The sequence below is a fragment of the Procambarus clarkii genome, chromosome 71 (genome assembly GCF_040958095.1).
Source record: "Procambarus clarkii isolate CNS0578487 chromosome 71, FALCON_Pclarkii_2.0, whole genome shotgun sequence".
Taxonomy (NCBI): Eukaryota; Metazoa; Arthropoda; class Malacostraca; order Decapoda; family Cambaridae; genus Procambarus; species Procambarus clarkii.
Genome location: NC_091220.1, coordinates 10,107,840 through 10,130,306, shown reverse-complemented (window position 1 = coordinate 10,130,306; position 22,467 = coordinate 10,107,840). Strand labels below are relative to the sequence as shown.

Here is a 22,467-nt window from a genome sequence, read left to right as displayed (position 1 = left end):
TGATTTGTGTGTGTAGCTGATGAGGTGGTGGTGGAAGTGTCCAGGTCCAAGGCCTGGAAACGGTTGCTTAACTAAGAGAGTGGGAGAGGGCGAGAAGACGTGTAATGCAACGCACAAGCATAAGACATGCCAAAGAAAGAGGGAAGACAATGTACTTGGCATCTCGCCTCAGGAAAAGATAAATGATCACGATGTTTCAAATTGAGGATGACTTCCTCAATTTTGTAGTGCAAACGTGCACGAGAGAAGGTAGGGTGGGTGTCAGTCTTTCAGTTCCCTATCACCAGTCACAACATGGTGTGGAAGAATAATGGTACCAATTTAACCGTGCATTTTTGGAGATCCGAACAGGGGTCTCCCCAATGCAGGACAACGAGGCTAAACGGGCAGTCGCTTCCTGAAAAGGGGCTGCAATGACACATATACCAGTACATGTGGGGTTAAAAGTGATAAAGTATCCAACGAATCAACTTGGTGCTTATGAATGAATAAATTATCAGGACGTGTAGAATTAACATAACTGAGATCAAAATACTTTTTCCATGTAACGGGACCAAACAAAGTTTGGAAAGCATTAGAACTGAAAGGCCTCATTCACCTGCGACTGCAGAAGCGACGGCACCAAGCACCCCCAGTAAGAGAGGGGGGGTAAAAGGTCCAGTTGTTACAAAAAGTGATGGAGCCACTCCAAGTGATGAGGTGGTCACCACTGGGGGCTTGGGGCTCAACCCTTCCACAGAGGTGGGAGGGAAGTAGAGAGAGGTAGTCGGGACAGTCAGAGAAGCAGCTTGGTCTGGGCCCAATGTAGCGGGGACTACAGAGCCCGGCTCCTGCTCCATAGTGTTTCCTTGTCATGGTGAGGGAGCTCATGTACACCTCCTTGGGAACGGTGAAAAACGTAGACAATAATTGTTTAAATTGTCAATTAATAACAGTATTACCCCGTGAATCAACATATGATGATCCCCAGCCCAAGGGCTAAAAGACAATAATCACATTCAATCTCATAGGTAACATTCAAAAACTTTTGATTTTTATGAAACTTTATTTACAAAATCTTTTAAATGAATCTCCAGACCAATTTTCAGCACTGTTACCCAAAAGAAAACTGGGGGTGGGGGGAAAAATGGCAACTTTAAAAAATTACAAGATCATAAAATCTAACTGATTTTAAAAATATTGACGAACAGAAGAGTATACAGTAACATTCTGCAAGAGGATATTATGTAAATATGTTTAATTGCTGAAAAATAATTTGCTTAATGAGAGCCATCATTTTGTCTGAAAACTACACTTTTGAAAATCTGGCGACAAAAATATTATTTTAAAGTGATCATCTATATACAGTACAAAGAACATAATACAGTATGTAAAATTCATGAAAACTGGTTATCATAAATGACAAAATTCAAGATTTTTATAGACGTAAAGAAAGTAATTATCAAAAGAAGGCGCCATGCCAGGGAGACTATGCAGCAGGATATTCAGAAAGGCGCTAAATATCACTAAGGATGCCAATACGAGAACAAAAGCGCATAAGGTGAGCAATATCAAAGGTATCTGATTCAACAATGATTCTATCAAGGGATAAATGATTGTGAGGAACAGTTGGGAAGCAAGACGAGCACACATCCTGGAAGTCGTGACAGTCAACAAGGATATGCACGACCGTAAGAGGGACAATGCAGTTTGGACAATAAGGAGCAGGGTGGCGCTATATTAAGTCCCCATGAGTTAAATGGTTATGATCAATACGTAACCTCACCAGAGCCTTTTCCCACCGCTGGTTACAATGGTAGGAGGAAGGGCCATGGAGACACACTACCTTTCAGAGCACGCAGTTTGTTACCAGTAACAGAAGGGAAGGGACCTATCAGGAGAAAGTATTAAGCCATTATGATAATATAGCATTTGGGAAGGGATCAGGATAAGGATTTGGGATGGGAAGGGAGGAAAGGATCAGAGCCCAATCACTTGGACAGAAGTTTAAATAAGGAATGCCTTTGCACGAAATATTACAAGTGTGGATAACCTTAGCAGCAGCATCCGCATGCCCATTTAAGGACTCACCAATATGGCTGGGAACCCAGCAAAACTCCACGGTCTCAAATCTGCTGGAGATAAACATCCAATGTTGAATCTCGACTACCACAGGATGGACTGAATTAAATGACTCCAGAGCCATGAGGGCACTGTGAGAGCCAACTACAATGACAAAGGAATGTTGACAGTAATGAAGAGCATACAAAATTTCATAAAGTTCTGCCATGAGAATGTTAATTTTCAGGGGCAGGGAAAATATATGTAGGTGAAGTCAGGAAATACAATGGAGAATACTACACCGTTGGCAGACTTGGACCCATCTGTGGTTGATACCTGGTTGATGGGGTTCTGGGAGTTCTTCTCCCGAAGCCCGGCCCGAGGCCAGGCTCAACTTGTGAGAGTTTGGTCCACCAGGCTGTTGCTTGGAGCGGCCCGCAGGCCCACATACCCATCACAGCCCAGCTGATCCGAAAATTCTCTTAGAAAACAGTCCAGTTTTCTCTTGAAGATGTCCACAGTTGTTCCGTCAATATTTCTTATAGTCGCTGGGAGGACGTTGAACAACCACGGACCTCTGATGTTTATACAGTGTTCTCTGATTGTGCCTATGGCACCTCTGCTCTTCACTGGTTCTATTCTGCATTTTCTTCCATATCATAATGAAGAGAGCAATGGAGCAGGAGAGTGAGGAAAAATTTTCCAAGGAAAAAAAAGAGTTTCAGAACTGTAAGGGAAGGGGGGGGGGGTTAGATGACTTTGCCATGCAGGTCAAGGTTTTGCAAAACTTTGAAAGTGGGACCCTTAATGGGGGCAAGAATGGAACGACATGAGAAATATTGGTAACATGAACCAAGATAAAATCTTGCAAGCGAGATAATCGTAGAGAAAAAATAAGGTGATGAAAGGGAACAGGGCCCACGGGATGGGCAACGGTCAAAGCAGGACATAAGCGAGAGTGAGGGTGTTGTAGGGACAGCACAAGGTAGTGAAGACAGTAGCGATCACGACGATCCTGTAGAGACAGGCTCAGAGTAGGAGATGAATGAAAGGCACCAGAGCTGAGGCATAACCCAGTATGGTGCAGAGCATCAAGACAGCAAAAAGTAGAAGGAGAACCAGCAGACAAGTAAGCAGGACAACCATACTCTAGTTTAGCCAGCACGAGAGAGGAATGTAAAGAAAGGAGTGTGCATCTATCAGCTCCCCAAGAAGTATGGGGCAAGCCCTTAAGTTAAGGGCCTTAGAGCATTCAACTTAGAGGTAAGAGATATGGGGTGACCAAGAAAAACAAGTGTTAAAGATTAAAGAATCTTTGACAGAATCTTAATACAAAAGAGGATCACCATAGATCTACAAAGGGGGATGAAGAACGACCTGCTTCCGAGTAAATATCACAGCACAAATCTTAGTTGTACAGAGCTTGAAGCCAAGATTGTTGGCCCAGGATGACATAGCATTAATCGCAAACTGAAGCCGCCGTTGGAGGAAAGCCAATTCATCACCTCGACAGCAGAGGGTAAAATCATCAACATAGAAAACTGAGAAAATTCCACAGAGAAGAAAGGAAAGAAGACCATTGAGAGCAACCAGGAAGAGTAGTGCTCAGAATACTACCTTGAGGTAAACTTTTGTTTACCGAAAAGAGGCACAGAAAGTGGTACCAGGCCTCACTTTAAAGTAATAACTAAATAGGAAGTTTTGTAGGAAGAGAGAGAGATTACCACGAAGGCCAAAAGAACAGCTGGGACAGAATATGGTATCCAAGTGGTGTCATAAGCCTTTTCCAGGTCAAAAAGGACAGCAGCAATGGAGGTCTTTGCAACAAAGGCAGTACGAATACAGTGTAGACCTCCAAGTTCACTAAGACATCAGTCGTGCTGCGACACTTGCAAAAGCCAAATTGAGAAGGGAAGAGGTGGTGATAACGTGTTTTAAAGAACCACATCACGCGGACATTGACAGAAGGACATTGGGCAGAAGACCTTAGAGATGTGTCTAAAGAAACTGGTTTCCAAATATGAAGAATAACCTCCTTAAGCCAGTCCTCGGGGACTGACGACGACTCCCAGTTACAATTATAAATATTCAGTAAATACAGTACTGAAATGCACATGGAGGGATATTGCAAAGCACCTCATAATGAATGTCATCTGAGCCCACAGCAGTAGAACTGCAGAGGATTAAAAGCAGACTGGAGTTCCGAGAGCAAGAAGGGATCGTTATAGGGGAGCCGGAGATACAGTATATGCAAAAATCTAAGTGACTAGATTCAAGAATGGGCTAACGAGTAAGGAAAGAGGGAGAAAGATGAAAACCAGAGCATATAGTCGAAAAGGGTGAATCCATTTCAGATACGACCAACACTGGATCTGCCACAACAGAACCATTGAGGTGAAGGATAGGCAAGACATCTGGAACAAACTTACCCCTATTACTAATTTTCTTCAAGATCTGGGGAAGAGGAGTGCCATTCGTAATGGTGGAGACACAAAATCTCCAACTTTCGTGCTTAGTACAGCTGGCCCTAATGGGCCACTGCACTCGCCTTCCAAAACAAAATAAAAGAATTAGACGTCAGGAGACAGGAGACGGGGAAGACTGGGAAGGGAGGAAACACCAGGTGGGGAACTAGGAGGAAGACCCTCAGTTCCAGAATACAGAGGAGCTAAAGGTGAGGTGGTGGAGGTGTCGGGGTCCAAGGCCTGGAAACGGCTGCGGAACTGCGAAAGTGGGAGAGGGGGAGAAGTGGAACCGATGAATCAAGTTTCCAAGCAAAATACCAATTCTGGTCACTTATCTACCCCAGAATGAGCATGTGGGGGGGGTCAGTCAAGTCCCCCATAACATGGGTGGGGGTGGGCCCCCCCATTCAAGGGGAGCCTGGGGCAATTCCACACTATATTGTGAAATTGCTCCAGTCAGATACTATATCAGGTTCTATTATCTGGTGGAAGTCAGGCATACTGATCTTGTAGAGCAATCGGAAATTTGTGATAGCACTTATCTGTGGTCTACGTGAAGCCAATTGCACTTTGAAGAGATTTTAGTTTTTTATACGGGCTTTCTGGCAGTCGTTCCAGGATGAAGAGAGTATTCTCCAGTGTCTCCATTGTACCATTAAGACCAAGTCGGGACAGTTTGAAAGACTTGCCACGGATAAGCAGAGGTCCCTTGGGGACCAGGAGGTTCAAGCCTTTGGGAAAAACCGGATGGAATAACTCAAAATGAGTTCTTATCATAAGATAAAATGTTAAGCTAATTATATTTTATAGTGCAAAGTTAATCACAAATTTCATTATATTGCAGTTTTTCAGGATATATGTACACTATTCTATTGTATTTACTTTGCAGAAATTAACATTATTGCAGAGTATTTGTTATTACGTACCTTGAGCTGCTCATATGTGGACTTCTCTATAATTTCTTTTGCTGTGACATCTACAAAAGAGACCACTTCTGCCATAGTCATACTATTTCACTTATATTTTTCTTCCTTGACCTGCCAAAAGGAAAAACAAAATATGATTAAACATTAATAGTTATACTGTATCAGGTGTTAATTACCCATTATACAACCACGGGAAGATAGACTGGGAGAATGGGGAACCACATGGAGAGCTAAACTATTGGATGTAGCAACAAGAAACTTTCTGAGCCAACATGTCAAGGGACCCACAAGAATGAGAGGCAATGATGAACCAGCTAAGACTCGACCTGATATTCATCTTGAATGAGTCAGACATAAGGGAAGTCAAACTAGAAGCCCCTGTGGGAATGAGTGACCAGAGCGTACTGAAATATGAGTATCTGGTGGAAATAGGGATAACCTATCCAAGGAAGGGATCAAAAGAGAAAAGACTGGCTTACCAAAGAGGAAACTATGATGAGATGAGGAACTTCCTAATGACCATGGGAAACAGAACTCAAGAGTAAAGTCTGTACAACATATGATGGACTATGTCACCCAGAAGTGGCAGGAAGCTGTGGACAAGTTTAACCCGGCCCAAATGGAGAAAACACCAGCATTGAATTTAATGAAATGCCACTTTCTGGGAAAGCCCTGGAGGGTTCCTGGAGCTATCGGGTTAATATGCAATACATTTAGTCACAGGCTTTAGTCAATGGAGTTCAGCCTACCAGGGACCACGAGTCAGAACCTGGCCCCCTCAGAGGCACAGGGAGCAATGGCCCTGGAAAACCTTCCCCTGTGGTTGGAGGGTTTTCTTATGTGCTATCGACCGGGGTTAGGTACCCAGAAAGGTAGGCATAACAAAACAGATCCCACATGGTAAGAAATTGCAACCGAAAACCGAACAGAGAGGCAGAACTCTCTCAATTCCCAAGGAAACAAGTAAACGTCACACCATGCTGCCATGCCACTCGTCCGGGTGGAACGGGAGAGGCCGTGGAGGGATCGAGGATACCAGGGAGCCTCTCCCATTCCTCCCTCTCGGGAGGGAGGAACGGGAGAGGGAACAGGGACTTACCCAGGCGGCGGACAGTCCTCACTCCTCAATGTGAAGTCGAGACAACTGGCTGCAACCACTGACCCAATGCAATGCAGGCCCTACTTGGCCCAGGAACATTGACAAGGTAGTGAGCAGCCAGGACCCCCCCCTTCAACCTCAAAAAACCCTGTGCCCGAATGACAACCCAAGACATGTTGCCAATGACAGCAGCCAAAGCAGCAAACTTACGAATGTCATGGGCACAAGGACAGACCGCAGGATGGCTAGACTTAATAACCTTTATGACATAAAGACCCAGCTGGGAGACCCGAGCCCAGGAACAGGGAAGAAGGGAAACAGGGTCAACCCAAAGCGCATCCACGGCCACCAAAACCGTGGCACGCAAATAATGGCGGAGAGCCTCAACCGGACACAACACATGATGCATCCACAGCCCGACCAACCATTAACAACCCAAGGACCCGTCTGGAAAGCAGCAGTCTCATACTTCACCAGAAAAGAAGGATACCTGCTTAATGGGGTTCTTGGAGTTCTACTCCCAAAGCCCGGCCTGAGGCCAGGCTTGACTTTTGAGAGTTTGGTTCACCAGGCTGTTGCTTGGAGCGGCCCGCAGGCCCACATACCCACCACAGCCCAGTTGGTCCCGCACTTCTTGGAGAAAACTATCCAGTTTTCCCTTGAAGACGTCAACAGTTGTTCCGGCAATATTTCTTATGCTTGCTGGGAGGATGTTGAACAACCGTGGACCTCTGATGTTTATACAGTGTTCTCTGATTGTGCCGGCTGAAGGAGACGGCTGCAACCGAACAAACCTACCACCAGGGCCAAAAGAGCAGAAACCCCTGCGCCAAAGGAGAGCACGAAGCTCCCTGACCCAACCCCCAGAGGCCAATGCCAACAAGAAAAGAGCCTTAGAAAAAGTCCTGAACAGAAGGGACCACAACAAATCGAGGAGAAGAGAGAGGAGCACCTGGTCCAAGGACCAAGACAGATCAGGCGGCGCATGAGCAGGCCGGAGGTGAAACAATGCACGAGACAGCTTGCGGAACAGAGCAGATGTAACATCAATACCGAATACAAGCTAGAACGGCTCCGCCAGCGCCACACGATACGAGGCGACAGTATTCGGCAAACGATGACAGTCCTGAAACAACCATAAAAGGAATGACAAAACAACCCTATCAGAGACCGAAATACACCTACGTAGTGATAGGAAAAACCGGAAGGACTGCCAGGGAACTTCATACTGCCGCAGAGACGAAGCATGCAGTTGGGAGACCAACAACGAAGCCACCTGCACCCCATACAAGTGATGATAAACCCGAGTCAGACACTCCAGATGCGAAGACTAGAGGAGAAGAATGAACCAGTCTTGTACCGGGCTGGACTGAACTGCTGAAAGAGGCGGAGCCGTAGGAAGACGCCCGGGTTCGGACACCGAGCAAGCAGTGCCTGAAATCAAGGCTGGGCCGGCCACCAGGGAGGCAGAAGGACAACTCTCTCCCTGGTAAGTCTCCAAGTGAGCCAGGACCTGGAGCAACAGCTGGACCGGGAAAACGAGGTACTGGATAGGTAACCTTGCCCAGTCCAGCCTGAAGGCGTCGACCCCGATGGCCTCGCAGTCAGGGAGAGGCGCCACGTATGCTGGAAAATGCCTTGACCACGCAAGACGTGAAGAGGACCACTTCCGGAAGCCAGAACATTCGGTAGAGCCAACTGAACATGTTGGCGTCGACCGTCCATTCCGTGGAAAGCGGAATGAACCAGGAGACGCTGGCTGCCAGGACATTCGACACCCTCGAACGTGAACTACCAGGAGAGTCAAACCCCGAGAACTCAGCACACGAGTCACCCGAAGTGACCAGCCCCAGAGGGCCAAGGGTCGTAGCAAACCCCAGTGGTTCAGGCAATGAACCACGTAGGAACAGTCCAAATGGAGCGTGATCATTAATCCGTGAGTGACCCAAATCCTCCGGAAAGACATCCACACAGCCGCGAACTGCCACACCATGCTGTGAGCCCGACGGAAGGATGGACTCCACTGTCCCTGGCCCGCCTAGTGAGCACTGGTCACAAAGCTCCAGCCCAGAGATGATGTGACCGTGAACACATCGAGCGAGGGCTCAGGTAGGTGCCAAGGCACTGAACCCCGAAAAACCTGAAGAGGAAGCCGGCGATGCAGCAACTGATGCAAAGTTCCCAGAGGCCGAACCCAGCAGTTGCGAGAAAGGGGGAAGGGATGTCCCTGAAGGAACCAGAACAGCTGACGAAGCCACACCTGACCCGGTGGGTAAACCCTCATGAAAAAGTTCAGGCTCCCGCACAAACCTTCGAGCAACCACCATATGACCCAGGAGCCCCTCAGGAACAGACGAAGGCAGGAACGCAGGCGAAGCAGAGCCGCCTGAAGAAGAGACAAGGAAGCGGTCCGAGCGTCTCACACAAAACCCAGCCAAGACCAAACCTGAGAGGGAACCAGATGGGCCTTCCATCAGTTCACTAAGAACCCGAACCCAGCGAGCTTGGAAAGAACCAAATCCCTGGGCGAGCAGATACACAGACTGGCTGGGAGCCCAAACCAGCCAGGCGCCGAGGTAGGCCAGAACCCGAACACCTAACAGAAGCAGGCGGGCCACAATGATCCGAGTAAGGCATGTGAAAATGATAGGCGTCAGATTCAAGCCGAATAGAAGGCAACGAAAGCATTAACCATGATGCCCTACAACAAAACCGAGCCAGTCCCTGAAACTCGGATGAATCGGGACGTGCCAATACATTTCCTTGAGGTCCAGAGACACCATCCAAGCATCTGGCTCCAACAGAAGACGGACCTGGGACAGAGTAGTCATCCAAAAAAAGGGGCAATAAACCCACGGGTTCAGATGGGAGAAGTCCAGAATGATCTGGAGGTCGGCACGGTCCCGTTTCGGGACCGGAAACAGGCGGGAAACCCATCTTGGGGACGAGGACGTTTCGTCCACGCCCAAGCAAACCCACTCCAAGATGACCTGACAGAGTGCAGGAGAAAAGTCCTACCCAGCCAGCCCCAAACATCCCGAAGGAGGAGAAGCCACCCAACGCCACCGCAGGCCACAAGAAATGACCCGAAAGGCCCACAAATCATGGGACCAGGTATAAGCAGAGTGAACTTCCCACCACTGTCCCGTCAATAGGACGAACTGCGAAAAAGCCGATGCACCTTATGAGCACCTCAACGGCGCTCAGGGCCGAACAGAAACTGACAGCACTGAAGTCTGCGCTGGCACCGAATCTCACGCCACTGGTCTACCATGATGGGAAGAACCCCAAGCCCTGGCACAACCCCGCGCCGGAAAAGCCCCCCACGAGACCCCCGGAGGACCAAAAATCCGATGTAGGACGGCAACTAGCCAAAGCTGCCAGCAAATACTTCACAACAGCAGACTCGGCAAACAGCAATAGCCAAAAAGGGGGGGCCGAAGGGGATCCCCGCAGAAAAAAAAAAGGCAATAACGCATCCCGCAGGAGCGGCACGAACAGCGTCAACAATGCAGACGACACGCGCATCGCAAAGGGTAGCGCACCAGACCCTGAGGCGGTCCCAAGCTGCTCCACATCCACCTCAAGCCAGTCCAAGGACAGCTCAAGGAGGGAGAAGAAACACAGGGCCAAAGCCAGCAGGTCACATTTATGCAAATCCTCAGCGACCAATGCAGCTGAAAGGGAAGGAACCTGCACATGAAGCCGCATCACCCCAACATCCCGCAGAAGGGCACGGGCGAACAAGCTCAAATTGGCCCCCCAGGAAAACCTGCAATGCCGTCTTGAGCCTCCCGCCACTCAAGCCTGCGGGATCGACGGAATGTATGCCACATCTTGAAAGAGAAGAGTGGGCAGTCTGCAAACCAGGAAGACTCCGGAACTTCATAACGAATCCAGTAAGGACACAAAGATCCATATATGAAGGAACGTGGATCCATCATGAAAGCATAATCCGGGTCGCACAGGAGATAAGCCACAAGGCTTATGAGATTATGAGATTTGAGATTCAAAAGGTGACACCCCTAGGGTCAACACTTGCAGCAGAGGAGCTCCAGCATATTTCAACAATCCTAAGTATTGTAGTACAGGTTGATGGTAGTGAGTGGTGTCCCAGAGAACATAAAGGTATAGTGCTCTTGAAAAATAGGTGAGATACCAGGAAAGTGCCAAGGGAAGTGAAAAATCGGATGAGAAAAAGTTGCCCTAGTGTTTACAGTGCAGAGAAGAACATTCAAGATGGCCACTGGCAAGGGGAAAAACAAAACAGAGCTTGATTTTGAGGGATTCAATGAAGAAAGCATTGATATTAGCAGTCTACATAACAAGTTGGTAAATTTAGATACTATAGTGAACTCTCATGTAGAAATAATTAGTAAATTGAAAGAAAGTAATGACCATTTGAATAGCAAAGTTTTATGTCTTGAGGGTTTAGTGAAAGACTTGCGCAAGGATAAGAATCAATTGGAAACAAATTGCAAAGCCATGGAAGAAGAAAATAAACTCTTAAAAATAGCTTTGGAAGAAGTTAAAGTAAATTTAAACATAAATGACTACAATAGGTTAGGCAAGGAAATTCAACAGGAGAAACAGCTTTTGTCAGTACAGATGGAGGAAGTTACACAGGGAATAGAACAGTGCAAGAAAGATATGCAACTCACTTATGCACAAGTGGCCAAGGAGAAGGAGAAAATAGAAGAAGCAGTAAAGGAAGCCAAACACTGCAGCAACCAAGATAAAACAAACATTAGGCTGGAAGTGAGAAAAGAATTGGCATCTAATCCGAAGTTGGTGCAAAACACAGTTGATCGGAGTAAGTCCCTGATAATCTTTGGTTGCAAAGAAAAGGTGATAACATCTAGGTCAGAAAGAGCTGTAGAAGAAGCTAAAGTAGTAGATAAAATTGTTGGCCTCGTGAAAGGTCTTACAACCATAGAGAATGTGTGCGACTACAGGAGAATAGGCAGATACGTAAAAGGGAAGATCGACCTTTGAGGATCACCCTAAACGGTGCCAAACAGATGGAAGAAGTACTAAGGAATGCTAGAAAATTGCAAAGTGATGAGGATGGGAAAGTGTGGTCGTTAAGATGAGATCTTTCAAAAGATAGAAATTGAAATTGAAATTGAAATTGAAATAAGTTTATTGAGGTAAAATACACACAAAGGGATGAGGTAGCTCAAGCTATTCTCACCCCATTCAGTACAACGTGTTAATATATACATAGACACACATCACAAATAAACATATTACCAAACATTCTGAGAGGTAAACATATACATTTCCTTCTTCACAAGTAGTATGGTATCAGACGTACACACAAATACTTTTATGACCTAGGTATACTGTATAGACAATTTGCAAGACACCTGCAGATAATTCAACAAAATATTACAATCTTGGTGCAAGTAAGTAAGTAATTATCAAAAGAAGGCACCAAACCGGGAAGGCTATGTAGCACCATCAAATACGCAAAATAATCAGAGGGCGCTAAATATCACCAAGGATGCCAATACGAGAACAAAAACGCATAAGGCGAACGATATCAAAAGTATCCGAGTCACCAAGAATTCTATCGAGGGACAGGTGACCGCGAGGGGCGGTCGGAAAGCAAGACACACGCTCGTCCTGGAAGTCAGGACATTCAAGAAGGACATGCACGACCGTAAGAGGGACAATGCAACTAGGACAATAAGGAGCAGGGCGGCGCTCCATCAAGTGACCATGGGTTAAGCGAGTATGGCCAATACGCAACCTCGCCAGAGCTGTTTCCCACCGCCGGTTACGGTGGAAGGAGGACGGCCACGAGGAAACACAACATTTAAGAGTACGTAGCTTGTTACCAGTAACAGACAACCAAGAAGCCTGCCAACGGGTAAGGACTGAGGAATGGATAACCGGGTAAAAGTCGGAATACGGAATGCCTTTACGAGAGATGGGACAAGAGCGGACAGCTTCCTTAGCGGCAGCATCCGCACGCTCATTTAAAGACACGCCAATATGGCTGGGAACCCAACAAAACTCAACCGACTTAAATTTACTGTGAACGAGAAACAGCCAATGCTGGATCTCGACAACTACCGGATGAACTGGATTAAAGCACCCGAGAGCCATGAGGGCACTACGAGAGTCAACAACAACCACAAAGGAAGACTGACAACGAGAAAGCAGGAGACGAAGAGCATAGAGAATAGCATAAAGTTCTGCTGTAAAGATGCTAGTCTCCGGAGGCAAGCGACACATATAAGTGCGATCAGGAAAAACAACAGAGTAGCCAACACCGTCCGCTGACTTAGACCCATCGGTGAAGACAGAAACGGAGCGGGAGTGAGAAGAAAAGTGCTCGAGGAAAAGGCGTTTTAGAACTGTAGGAGGGGTAAAAGCTTTAGTGATACGAGTCAAGGATGTACAAAACCGCGGAAGAGGGACCCTCCACGGGGGCAAAGAAGGAACAACACGAGGAGAAACATCAGAAATACGAATGGAAAGAGAATCCTGGAGGCGAGATAACCGGACAGAAAGAGGGAGGTGGTGAAGAGGAACAGGAACCGCAGGAGGGGTAAAAGTTAAAGCACGACAGAGGCGAGAGGAAGGATGTTGCAAGGACCGCGCAAGATAGCGAAGACAGTAGCGATCACGGCGGTCCTGGAGAGACAGGAAGCCAGTGTCAACATACAAGCTAAGGACGGGAGTCGAACGAAAGGCACCAGAACTGAGGCGCAACCCAGTATGGTGCAAAGCATCAAGACGGCGAAGAGTAGAAGGAGAAGCAGACGAGTAAGCAGGGCAACCATAATCGAGCTTAGACAGGACGAGAGAGGAATGTAAAGCAAGGAGAGTGCGCCTATCTGCCCCCCAAGAAGTATGGGACAAGACCCGAAGGAGGGTAAGGGACTTAGAGCACTCAACACGGAGGTAAGAGATATGGGGAGACCAAGACAAACGAGTGTCAAGGAATAACCCCAAAAGCTTCGCGGAATCTTTGTATTCAAGGGGATGACCATAAAGTGACAAAGAGGGACGAAGAACAACCCGTTTCCGCGTAAAAGTCATGGCACAAGTCTTAGAAGTAGAGAACTTGAAGCCATGACCTGTGGCCCAAGACGACACGGCATCAATCGCAAGTTGAAGCCGGCGTTGAAGGAGAGGCGAATCATCACCCTGACAACAAAGGGTAAGATCATCGACATAGAGAGCGGAGAAGACACCAGAAGGAAGAGAGGAAAGAAGACCATTGAGGGCAACCAGAAAAAGAGTAGTGCTCAGAACACTACCCTGGGGCACACCTTCGTATTGCTGAAAAGAGGGAGACAGAGCGGTACCAAGGCGCACCCGAAAGGAACGACGAGAGAGGAAGCTGCGGAGAAAGAGAGGGAGATGACCACGAAGGCCAAAAGAATGAAGTTGAGATAGGATATGATAACGCCAAGTGGTGTCGTAAGCCTTTTCTAGGTCAAAAAGGACGGCAACAACGGAGGTCTTCGCAGCAAAAGCAGTACGAATATAGACCTCCAAGTTCACCAGGACATCTGTCGTGCTGCGGCACTTGCGGAAACCAAATTGAGAAGGGGAGAGGAGGTGATGGTGTTCCAGGAACCACATCAGACGAACGTTAACCATACGTTCAAAGAGTTTGCAGACACAACTTGTGAGAGCAATAGGGCGAAAGTCCTTAGGGGAAGTACCCAGAGACCCCGGTTTGCGAACAGGGAGGACAACGGCATCGAGCCAGTCCTCAGGGACTGACGACGACTCCCAGATCCGATTATACAGACTCAGTAAATACTGGGACGTGCTCGGAGGGAGATGGCGAAGCATCTCATAATGAATACCATCGGAGCCCGCCGCCGTAGAACCGCAGAGGGCCAGGGCAGAACGAAGTTCAGAGAGAGAGAAGGGATCATTATAGGGAAGCTGAAGATGAGTGCAGAAATCTAAAGGACGAGACTCAAGGACAGGTTTACGAAGAAGGAAAGATTGGGGAAGATGAAGACCAGAGCTAACAGAAGAAAAGTGGGAACCCAGTTCGGAAGCGACCTGCAACGGGTCCGCCACAAGAGTATCATGGAGGTGAAGGACCGGTGAAACATCGGGAACGAACTTACCCGCTATCTTGCGGATACGCTTCCAGATCTGGGCCAGAGGGGTTTCGGACGTAATTGTCGAGACATAAGATGCCCAACATTCACGTTTAGCCGTACGGATGGCCCTACGGGCCACCGCACTCGCTTTCCGAAAGAAAAGAAAAGAATCGGTCGTCTGCCTACGGCGGTGCTTCTTCCAGGCTGCACGCTTACAGCGGACAGCCCGAGCACAGTCCGCATTCCACCAGGGAACGCACTTCCGTGGACCCCGAGAGGAAGAGCGAGGAATAGAGCGGAGGGCAGCGTCGAAGACAGTGTCATGAAAAAGGAGGAGAGCGCGAGAGAGGGGCAGAAGGGAGAGGTCAGAGAGAGTAGCACTGAGGGAAAATAGGGTCCAGTCCGCCTTAGCAAACTGCCACCTAGGGAAAGAGAGGGAAGGGCGAAAAGAGAAAAAGGAAACAAGGATGGGGAAATGATCACTTCCATGGAGGTCATCAAGAACCTGCCATGTGAAATCTAAGTAAAGAGAAGAAGAGCAGAGAGAAAGATCAAGACAAGAAAGGGTGCGAGTTCGAGAGTCCAAATGAGTGGGCTCACCAGAATTCAGAAGAGACAGGGAAGAAGAGAGGAGAAACGGCTCAAGGAGGCGACCCCGGGTATTCGTCAGAACGTCACCCCAAAGAGAATGACGACAATTGAAGTCACCCAGCAGGAGCACAGGCTCCGGCAAGGAGTCTAGGAGGTGTTTCAAATCAGGAAGAGAGAGCGGGACACTCGGGGGGAGATAAATGGAACAAACTGTGTACCATTTCCCCACAAAGATACGAGCAGCAGAACAATGGAGAGGCGAAGGAAAAAGTAAAGGAACAAAGGGAACATCAGCCCGAATCAAGAGAGCAGAAGAATTAGAAGCCCCAGCAATGGCTGGGGGGGGGGAGAGAAAGGAATAGCCACGAAAACGACCAGGACGAGCACCAAGCATCGGCTCCTGGAGACAGACACAAAGGGGCGAAAACCGCGAAACCAGAAGTTGGAGTTCGAGGAAATTGGCGTAATAACCTCGAACGTTCCATTGAAGAATGGACAACGACGAGAAGAGAAAGGACAAAAACAGAGAACAAGGAAGAAACAAAGGCGAAAGACCAACAGAGCACGTTAAAGAATATCAGGGTCGGGATCAGGGTCAGCAAAGTCAGGGTTAGGGGGCATGGGTAAACTGAGCAAAGACGGAGGGAAGGAAACGGGAGAACAGATCAGAGGTGGGCGGGCAGGGTCCGGAGGAGGAGGAGGAGGAGGAGGAGGAGGAGGAGGAGGAGACAACGGAGAGGAGCAGTCAAGGACAGCAGCAGGAAGAGGGGGAGTAGAAAGAGAGGAGCGCACCCCAGCAAGAGCAGCAACCGAAAGGGAAGCAGGGGCCAAAGAAACCTCCATAGCAGGAACAGGGGGCGCAAGCACTGAAACGGGAGGGGAAGGAGCAACAGAGCCAGAAGGAGGAGCTGAGGAAGAAAGCGAAGCCTTCTTACCCGCCGGGGAAGAGGAAGGAGAGGAGCCAGGCTTACGCTTCTGACTTAAAGAGACCGGTGTCCCAGCAACTACGTACCGGGCAACGGATTCCAGTGTCTCAACAGGAGAAGCCGAACGAGAGCACACACGACGGCCGTTAGGAGAGCGATGGACATCCGCCCGCACCGACAGGCGGCGGGGAGAGCCGATAGATGGAGGAAGAGGATGGGAAGGAGGATCGGAGGGGGACGAGGAAGAAGACACAGAAGACACGACAGACCGGGTAGAAGGAAGGGGAACCCCAGACAGAGGACCAGGAGGAGGATCCTTCGGGAGAGAACCCAAAGGGACAGAGGAGGGGGCAGTGGGTGCATCAGGGTCCAAGGCCTGGAAACGGTTGCGAGTCTGAGGAAGGCGGGAAGGACGAGGAGAGGAAGAGCGCAACACGCGAGCATAAGAGATATTAGCATAAGGCGGGAGCCGGCGAACCTGGCGCCTCGCCTCAGGAAAAGATAAACGCTCCCGGTGCTTCAAGTTGAGGACGGCTGCCTCAAGCTTGTAATGGACACACGCACGGGAGAAGGTAGGATGGGCCTCACCGCAGTTGAGGCAACGAGCCTGGGGAGAAGCGCACTCCGACTTAGAGTGACCTTCGCCACCACACAAAGGACAGAGAGAGACAGTCCCGGAGCAGCGGAGGGCACCATGCCCAAACCTCCAGCACTTGTTGCAGAGCCGAGGAGAAGGAATGTACTCCTGGACAGAGCACCTGGCACCAGCAAGAATGACAGAGGGTGGAAGGGTCCTACCATCAAAGGTAATCTTCACAACCCGGAGGGGTTGACGGCGACTACCACGTGGGGGACGAGTAAACGTGTCCACCTGGAGAATAGAATGGCCCTGGGCAGCGAGGATATGTCGAATATCGTCGTGGCAGTCGCGTAGGTCCCGAACACCGGTCGCAACATGGGGCGGGAGCAAAATAGTGCCAACACTGGCATTCAACTGAACGTTCTTCGAGACCCGAACGGGGGTCTCGCCAAGGCAGGATAAGGCAGCCAAGCGGGAAGCAGCATCCTGAGAAGGAGCAGCAACGACACGTGTACCGAGACGAGTGGGGTTGAAAGTAATGGAGGCATCCACGGAATCAATGAGATGTCGATGGAGGGAGAAATCGTCAGGAGGCGCAGAATCAAGAGGGAGGAGATCAAAATATTTGGCCCACGAAGCGGGACCAAACAAGGCTTGATAGGTAGCAGAACTGGAAGGAATCGAGCGAGGGCGGCCGTGACGAAGACGGCGGTGAGAACCCCCAGAGAGAGAGGGGTTAAAAGGCGCAGTAGTTACAACTAGAGAAGGAGCCACGCCAGGGGACGAGGTAGTCACCACTGGGGGCTTGGGGCTCGACCCAACCACAGAGGAGGGAGGGGAGCCAGAGGAAGGAGTCAGAGAGGCCAAAGGAGGAGCAAGGTCGGGGCCCAATGCAGCGGAGGCTACAGAGCCCGGTCTTCCAATACGGACCGACTCGGGGGCTTGGTCGCCCACCCCACGAGCCTGAGAAGGTAAACCAGAAGAAGCCGAAGCAGGGGTAATCATCTTGACGAAAGAAATAATTCACTCACGAATGTGCCCCCACACCCACCATGGAGCCACAATTAGAGGCAGGACACCCAACAAGAAGCTATCGCCGATCCTGTCGGGGCCTCCTAGGGGTGCGTCGCGAGTATACGCCCCACAAACGCCACCTTAAGAAACCGACAGTCCGTCGAGATCGGGTTCAGTGACGAAGTGGGGATTGACAATAAAAGGTTCCCCTCGCTCTCGACGTCGGGTACTGCAGTTCTACGGGTGCATGAGTATGCCTCCTCAAGCACCCGGGCGTCAAAATAGAAGAAGTCCAAGGGAAGAACCAGAACGAGCAAAAGGTCGGCAGGAAACGGCAAGCAGATAGGAGAAGAGGGGGGAGAAAAACGAAACAGAAGGAAAAGGAAAAGATGCCCAGCAGAATTGGAGAGGACGGCAGCAGGAGCACAAGGCTAGAAAAGGACAGAGGACTGTCCCAAGGAGCATCACACTCCGGCAGCCGCCCACTAAGCCCCCACACGGCGACAACGAGCTGAGCGGGGAGGGGGATCTTGGTGCAAAATTCTTATATCTCTCAAGAATATCATCAACCTTTCCGTTGTGACACATCCAGGCTATTTGTTCAGGAACAGTCCTTATCTCAGTGTTTCTATATACATTAATCAACGGACAATCAAGAATATAATGGGCAAGGGTGTGAGACCTTAACATACCACATAGTTTACACTTCGTGTCATTATCATGAACATCTATCCCATATTCCCAGTAATATTTGTACCCAAGCCTGAGCCGCATGTACACAGAGTCACTCCAAGCATTTCTCCTTTTACCATAAGTGAAATGGGTGTTTTGACTCACATACATGTAGTGTTGCATGGCTTGACTACTCTCATACATTATCTCTCTCCTCTCCACTCCCGCCTGTGCCTGAATATTTCTGATTTTGCTTCTTATTTGTCACATTGTGAATTCACATTCAATGTCAACTTGTGGTTTTGATGTGGCACGTTTGGCCAAGTCATCCGCCACCTCGTTGAGCACTATTCCAACATGAGATGGAATCCACATGAATTTCACACTATAACCTTTCAGCTGTATCTCAGTTATTCTTCTCTTACAGTCCTCCACTATAGACATGAAGACTGGGTTTCGACTGTTTAAGGACTCCAGTGCTCCTCGGCTATCGACAAATACAAAAACATTTTTGTCGTCATGACGTACCTCCTCCAAACACGCCAGAACGGCCTGCAGTTCAGCTTGTGTGGATGATATATAATTACTAAGCTGGAGTTCAATTATCCTGTCCACAGTCCCAAACTCCGTATAATCCCTTATTAGGACACCACACCCGGCCCTGCCATCCTCCGCCACCGACCCGTCGCAATATACATGTAAACTGTTGCCTCTTGGTAACTGAGATATCATGCTTCCATACAAACACCGTAATTGTCCCAGTTCATGATGAATCTTTTTCACCTTGAGGGGTACAATTTCAACGTCTATTTTCTGTACTTTCCAGGGAGCAGACATATTACACTGTCGAGAGGGTTTACAGCAGTCAAGTACGTCGTATTCCCTGAGGTCATGAGCTAATCCTCTCGTATAGCGTGTCTCCCTCAGTTTCCTGGAAGTGTGTACGTCACTCAAGCAGGTCTGAACGCTCTCAAACAGCTTATCCCCTCCTTTTCTCCGCATGAAACGAATAGATACTCTAGTGTTAATGTCACGGACTCTATCACACACACTCTGTAAATAGAAGATAGAGAGAAGCTGAAACTGAACCTCGCAAAGGCAAAACATTTAAATGAGAGCAGGAATGAAGAAGAAATAAATTCTTTTTTTCTACAAAGTGATAGGGGTAGGCAAACCAGTAAAGTGGTACATAAAGACAAACCAACAAAATCATTAGAGAAAGGGGGAGTGAAAAATAAGGAGAGGGGAAACAAGTTCCTGAAGATTGCATACACCAACATAGATGGAGTGAGATCGAAGGTACTGGAGTTAAGTGATGTAATACAGCTGCAGACACCAGACATTGTTGCACTCACGGAGACAAAACTTGAAGATGTAATTTTAAATGAGGTCATATTCCCATGGGGCTACTCAATTTGGAGACGGGACAGAAAAATTAGGAAAGGCGGTGGCGTTGATGTGCTGGTAAAAGAACACCTAAAGGTGAACGAAATAATGACTGCCAATCCACAAGAAGTTGACATAATAGCACTAGAGATCTGCCATGAGGATGATAAACTAATGATAATAAATGCATATAGTCCACCGCCAAGCAGCACATGGTCAAAGGAGGAGCTAGATAGTAAACGTGAAGGTCTTATAACAATAATGAGAGATTATAGCGAGAGCGGATAACAATAGATCACGACTGTTGATAGTCGATAACTTCAACTTGAAATCCATAGACTGGGAAGCATATGAAGCTAAAACAGAAGATTTTTGGACCTGTAAATTTGTAGACCTCATCCTACCTTGAGGCTACCTTGAGGTGCTTCCGGGGCTTAGTGTCCCCGCGGCCCAGTTGTCGACCAGGCCTCCTGGTTGCTGGACTGATCAACCAGGCTGTTAGACGCGGCTGCTCGCAGCCTGACGTATGAGTCACAGCCTGGTTGATCAGGTATCCTTTGGAGGTGCTTATCCAGTTCTCTCTTGAACACTGTGAGGGGTTTGCCAGTTATGCCCCTTATGTGTAGTGGAAGCGTGTTGAACAGTCTCGGGCCTCTGATGTTGATAGAGTTCTCTCTCAGAGTACCTGTTGCACCTCTGCTTTTCAACGGGGGTATTCTGCACATCCTGCCATATCTTCTGGTCTCATGTGGTGTTATTTCTGTGTGCAGGTTTGGGACCAGCCCCTCAATTATTTTCCACGTGTAAATTATTATGTATCTCTCCCGCCTGCGCTCAAGGGAGTACAGATTTAGGCTCTTTAGTCGGTCCCAGTAATTTAGATGTTTTACCGAGTGGATTCTAGCAGTAAAGGATCTCTGCACGCTCTCTAGGTCAGCAATTTGGAAACAAGAAACACGCAATTAGGTCAGCAAGATCCTGGAAACATTCTTGTATCAACATGTTAAACAAGCTACAAGGATGAGGGAAGGGGACGTTCCCTCCATGCTAGATTTGATATTTACCTGGAAGGAGGAAGAGATATTTGACATTCAGTACCTTCCTCCCTTGGGTAAAAGTGACCATGTCTTTTTTGGGAATAAAGTATGCAATGCGTTATAAGCTGGAAGATAATAAGGAGGTTGAAGCAGTTGAAAAACCAGACTTCAGGAGAGGACATTATGGTGACCTTAGAAATTTTTTTAGTGAGTATAATTGGACAGACTTGATGCTAGGCAAGGAAGCGAATGAGATGTATGTCAAGTTTTGTGAAATATATGATAAAGGCACAAAAATATTTATACCAAAACAAAGATGCAGAACTAGGAAACAGGATTGGTTCAATAGAAATTGTGAGAGGGCTAGAGACCAAAAGACACAAAAATGGAATCAATACAGGAAGAGGCCGAACCCCCAAACATACCAGTGATACAAAGATGCGAGAAACAACTACACGGCAGTGAGGAGAGAGGCAGAAAGAAATTTTGAAAAAGGGATTGCAGACAAATGTAAAACAGAACCAGGTCTATTCTATAAATTCATAAACAACAAATTGCAGGTAAAGGATAATATTCAGAGGTTGAAAATGGGAAATAGATTCACGGAAGATGAAAAGGAAATGTGTGAAACACTAAACGAAAAGTTCCAAAGTGTGTTTGTACAAAATGAAATCTTTAGGGAACCAGATACAATAAGAATTCCAGAGAACAACATAGAGCACATAGAGGTGACTAGAGACGAAGTGGAAAAAATGCTCAAGGAGCTCGGTAAGAACAAAGCGGCTGGGCCAGATGGCATTTCACCATGGGTTCTGAGAGAATGTGCATCTGAGCTCAGCATTCCAATTCACCTGATCTTTCAGGCATCCCTGTGTACAGGAATCGTAGCAGACGTGTGGAAACAGGCTAACATAGTTCCAATCTACAAAAGTGGCAGCAGGGAAGACCCCCTCAATTATAGACCTGTATCATTGACAAGTGTAATAGTGAAAGTATTGGAAAAACTAATCAAAACTAAATGGGTAAAACACCTAGAGAGAAATGATATAATATCAGACAGACAGTATGGTTTTCGATCTGGAAGATCCTGTGTATCGAATTTACTCAGTTTCTATGATCGAGCCACAGAGATATTACAGGAAAGAGATGGTTGGGTTGACTGCATCTATCTGGACCTAAAAAAGGCTTTCGACAGAGTTCCACATAAGAGGTTGTTCTGGAAACTGGAAAATATTGGAGGGGTGACAGGTAAGCTTCTATCATGGATGAAAAATTTTCTGACTGATAGAAAAATGAGGGCAGTAATCAGAGGCAATGTATCGGAATGGAGAAATGTCACAAGTGGAGTACCACAGGGTTCAGTTCTTGCACCAGTGATGTTTATTGTGTACATAAATGATCTACCAGTTGGTATACAGAATTATATGAACATGTTTGCTGATGATGCTAAGATAATAGGAAGGATAAGAAATTTAGATGATTGTCATGCCCTTCAAGAAGACCTGGACAAAATAAGTAGATGGAGCACCACTTGGCAAATGGAATTTAATGTTAATAAATGTCATGTTATGGAATGTGGAATAGGAGAATATAGACCCCACACAGCCTATATATTATGTGAGAAATCTTTAAAGAATTCTGATAAAGAAA

The 22,467-nt window shown here is 47.7% G+C and overlaps 1 protein-coding gene across 1 annotated transcript in view; it reads right to left on the bottom strand.

Moving 5' to 3' along the window:
• Positions 1 to 1,025: 1,025 nt before the first annotated feature.
• The window catches only part of LOC123745511 (UDP-N-acetylglucosamine transporter), a 105,804-nt gene continuing 84,362 nt past the window's right edge, over positions 1,026 to 22,467 (bottom strand). Inside the window, exons 8-9 of the mRNA XM_069311961.1 lie at positions 5,432 to 5,542; positions 1,026 to 5,236 (exon numbers count right to left, since the gene is read on the bottom strand). Of these exons, the coding sequence (XP_069168062.1) occupies positions 5,509 to 5,542 (34 nt within the window). The 3' untranslated portion in view covers positions 1,026 to 5,236; positions 5,432 to 5,508. The remainder of the gene's footprint in view (positions 5,237 to 5,431; positions 5,543 to 22,467) is intronic.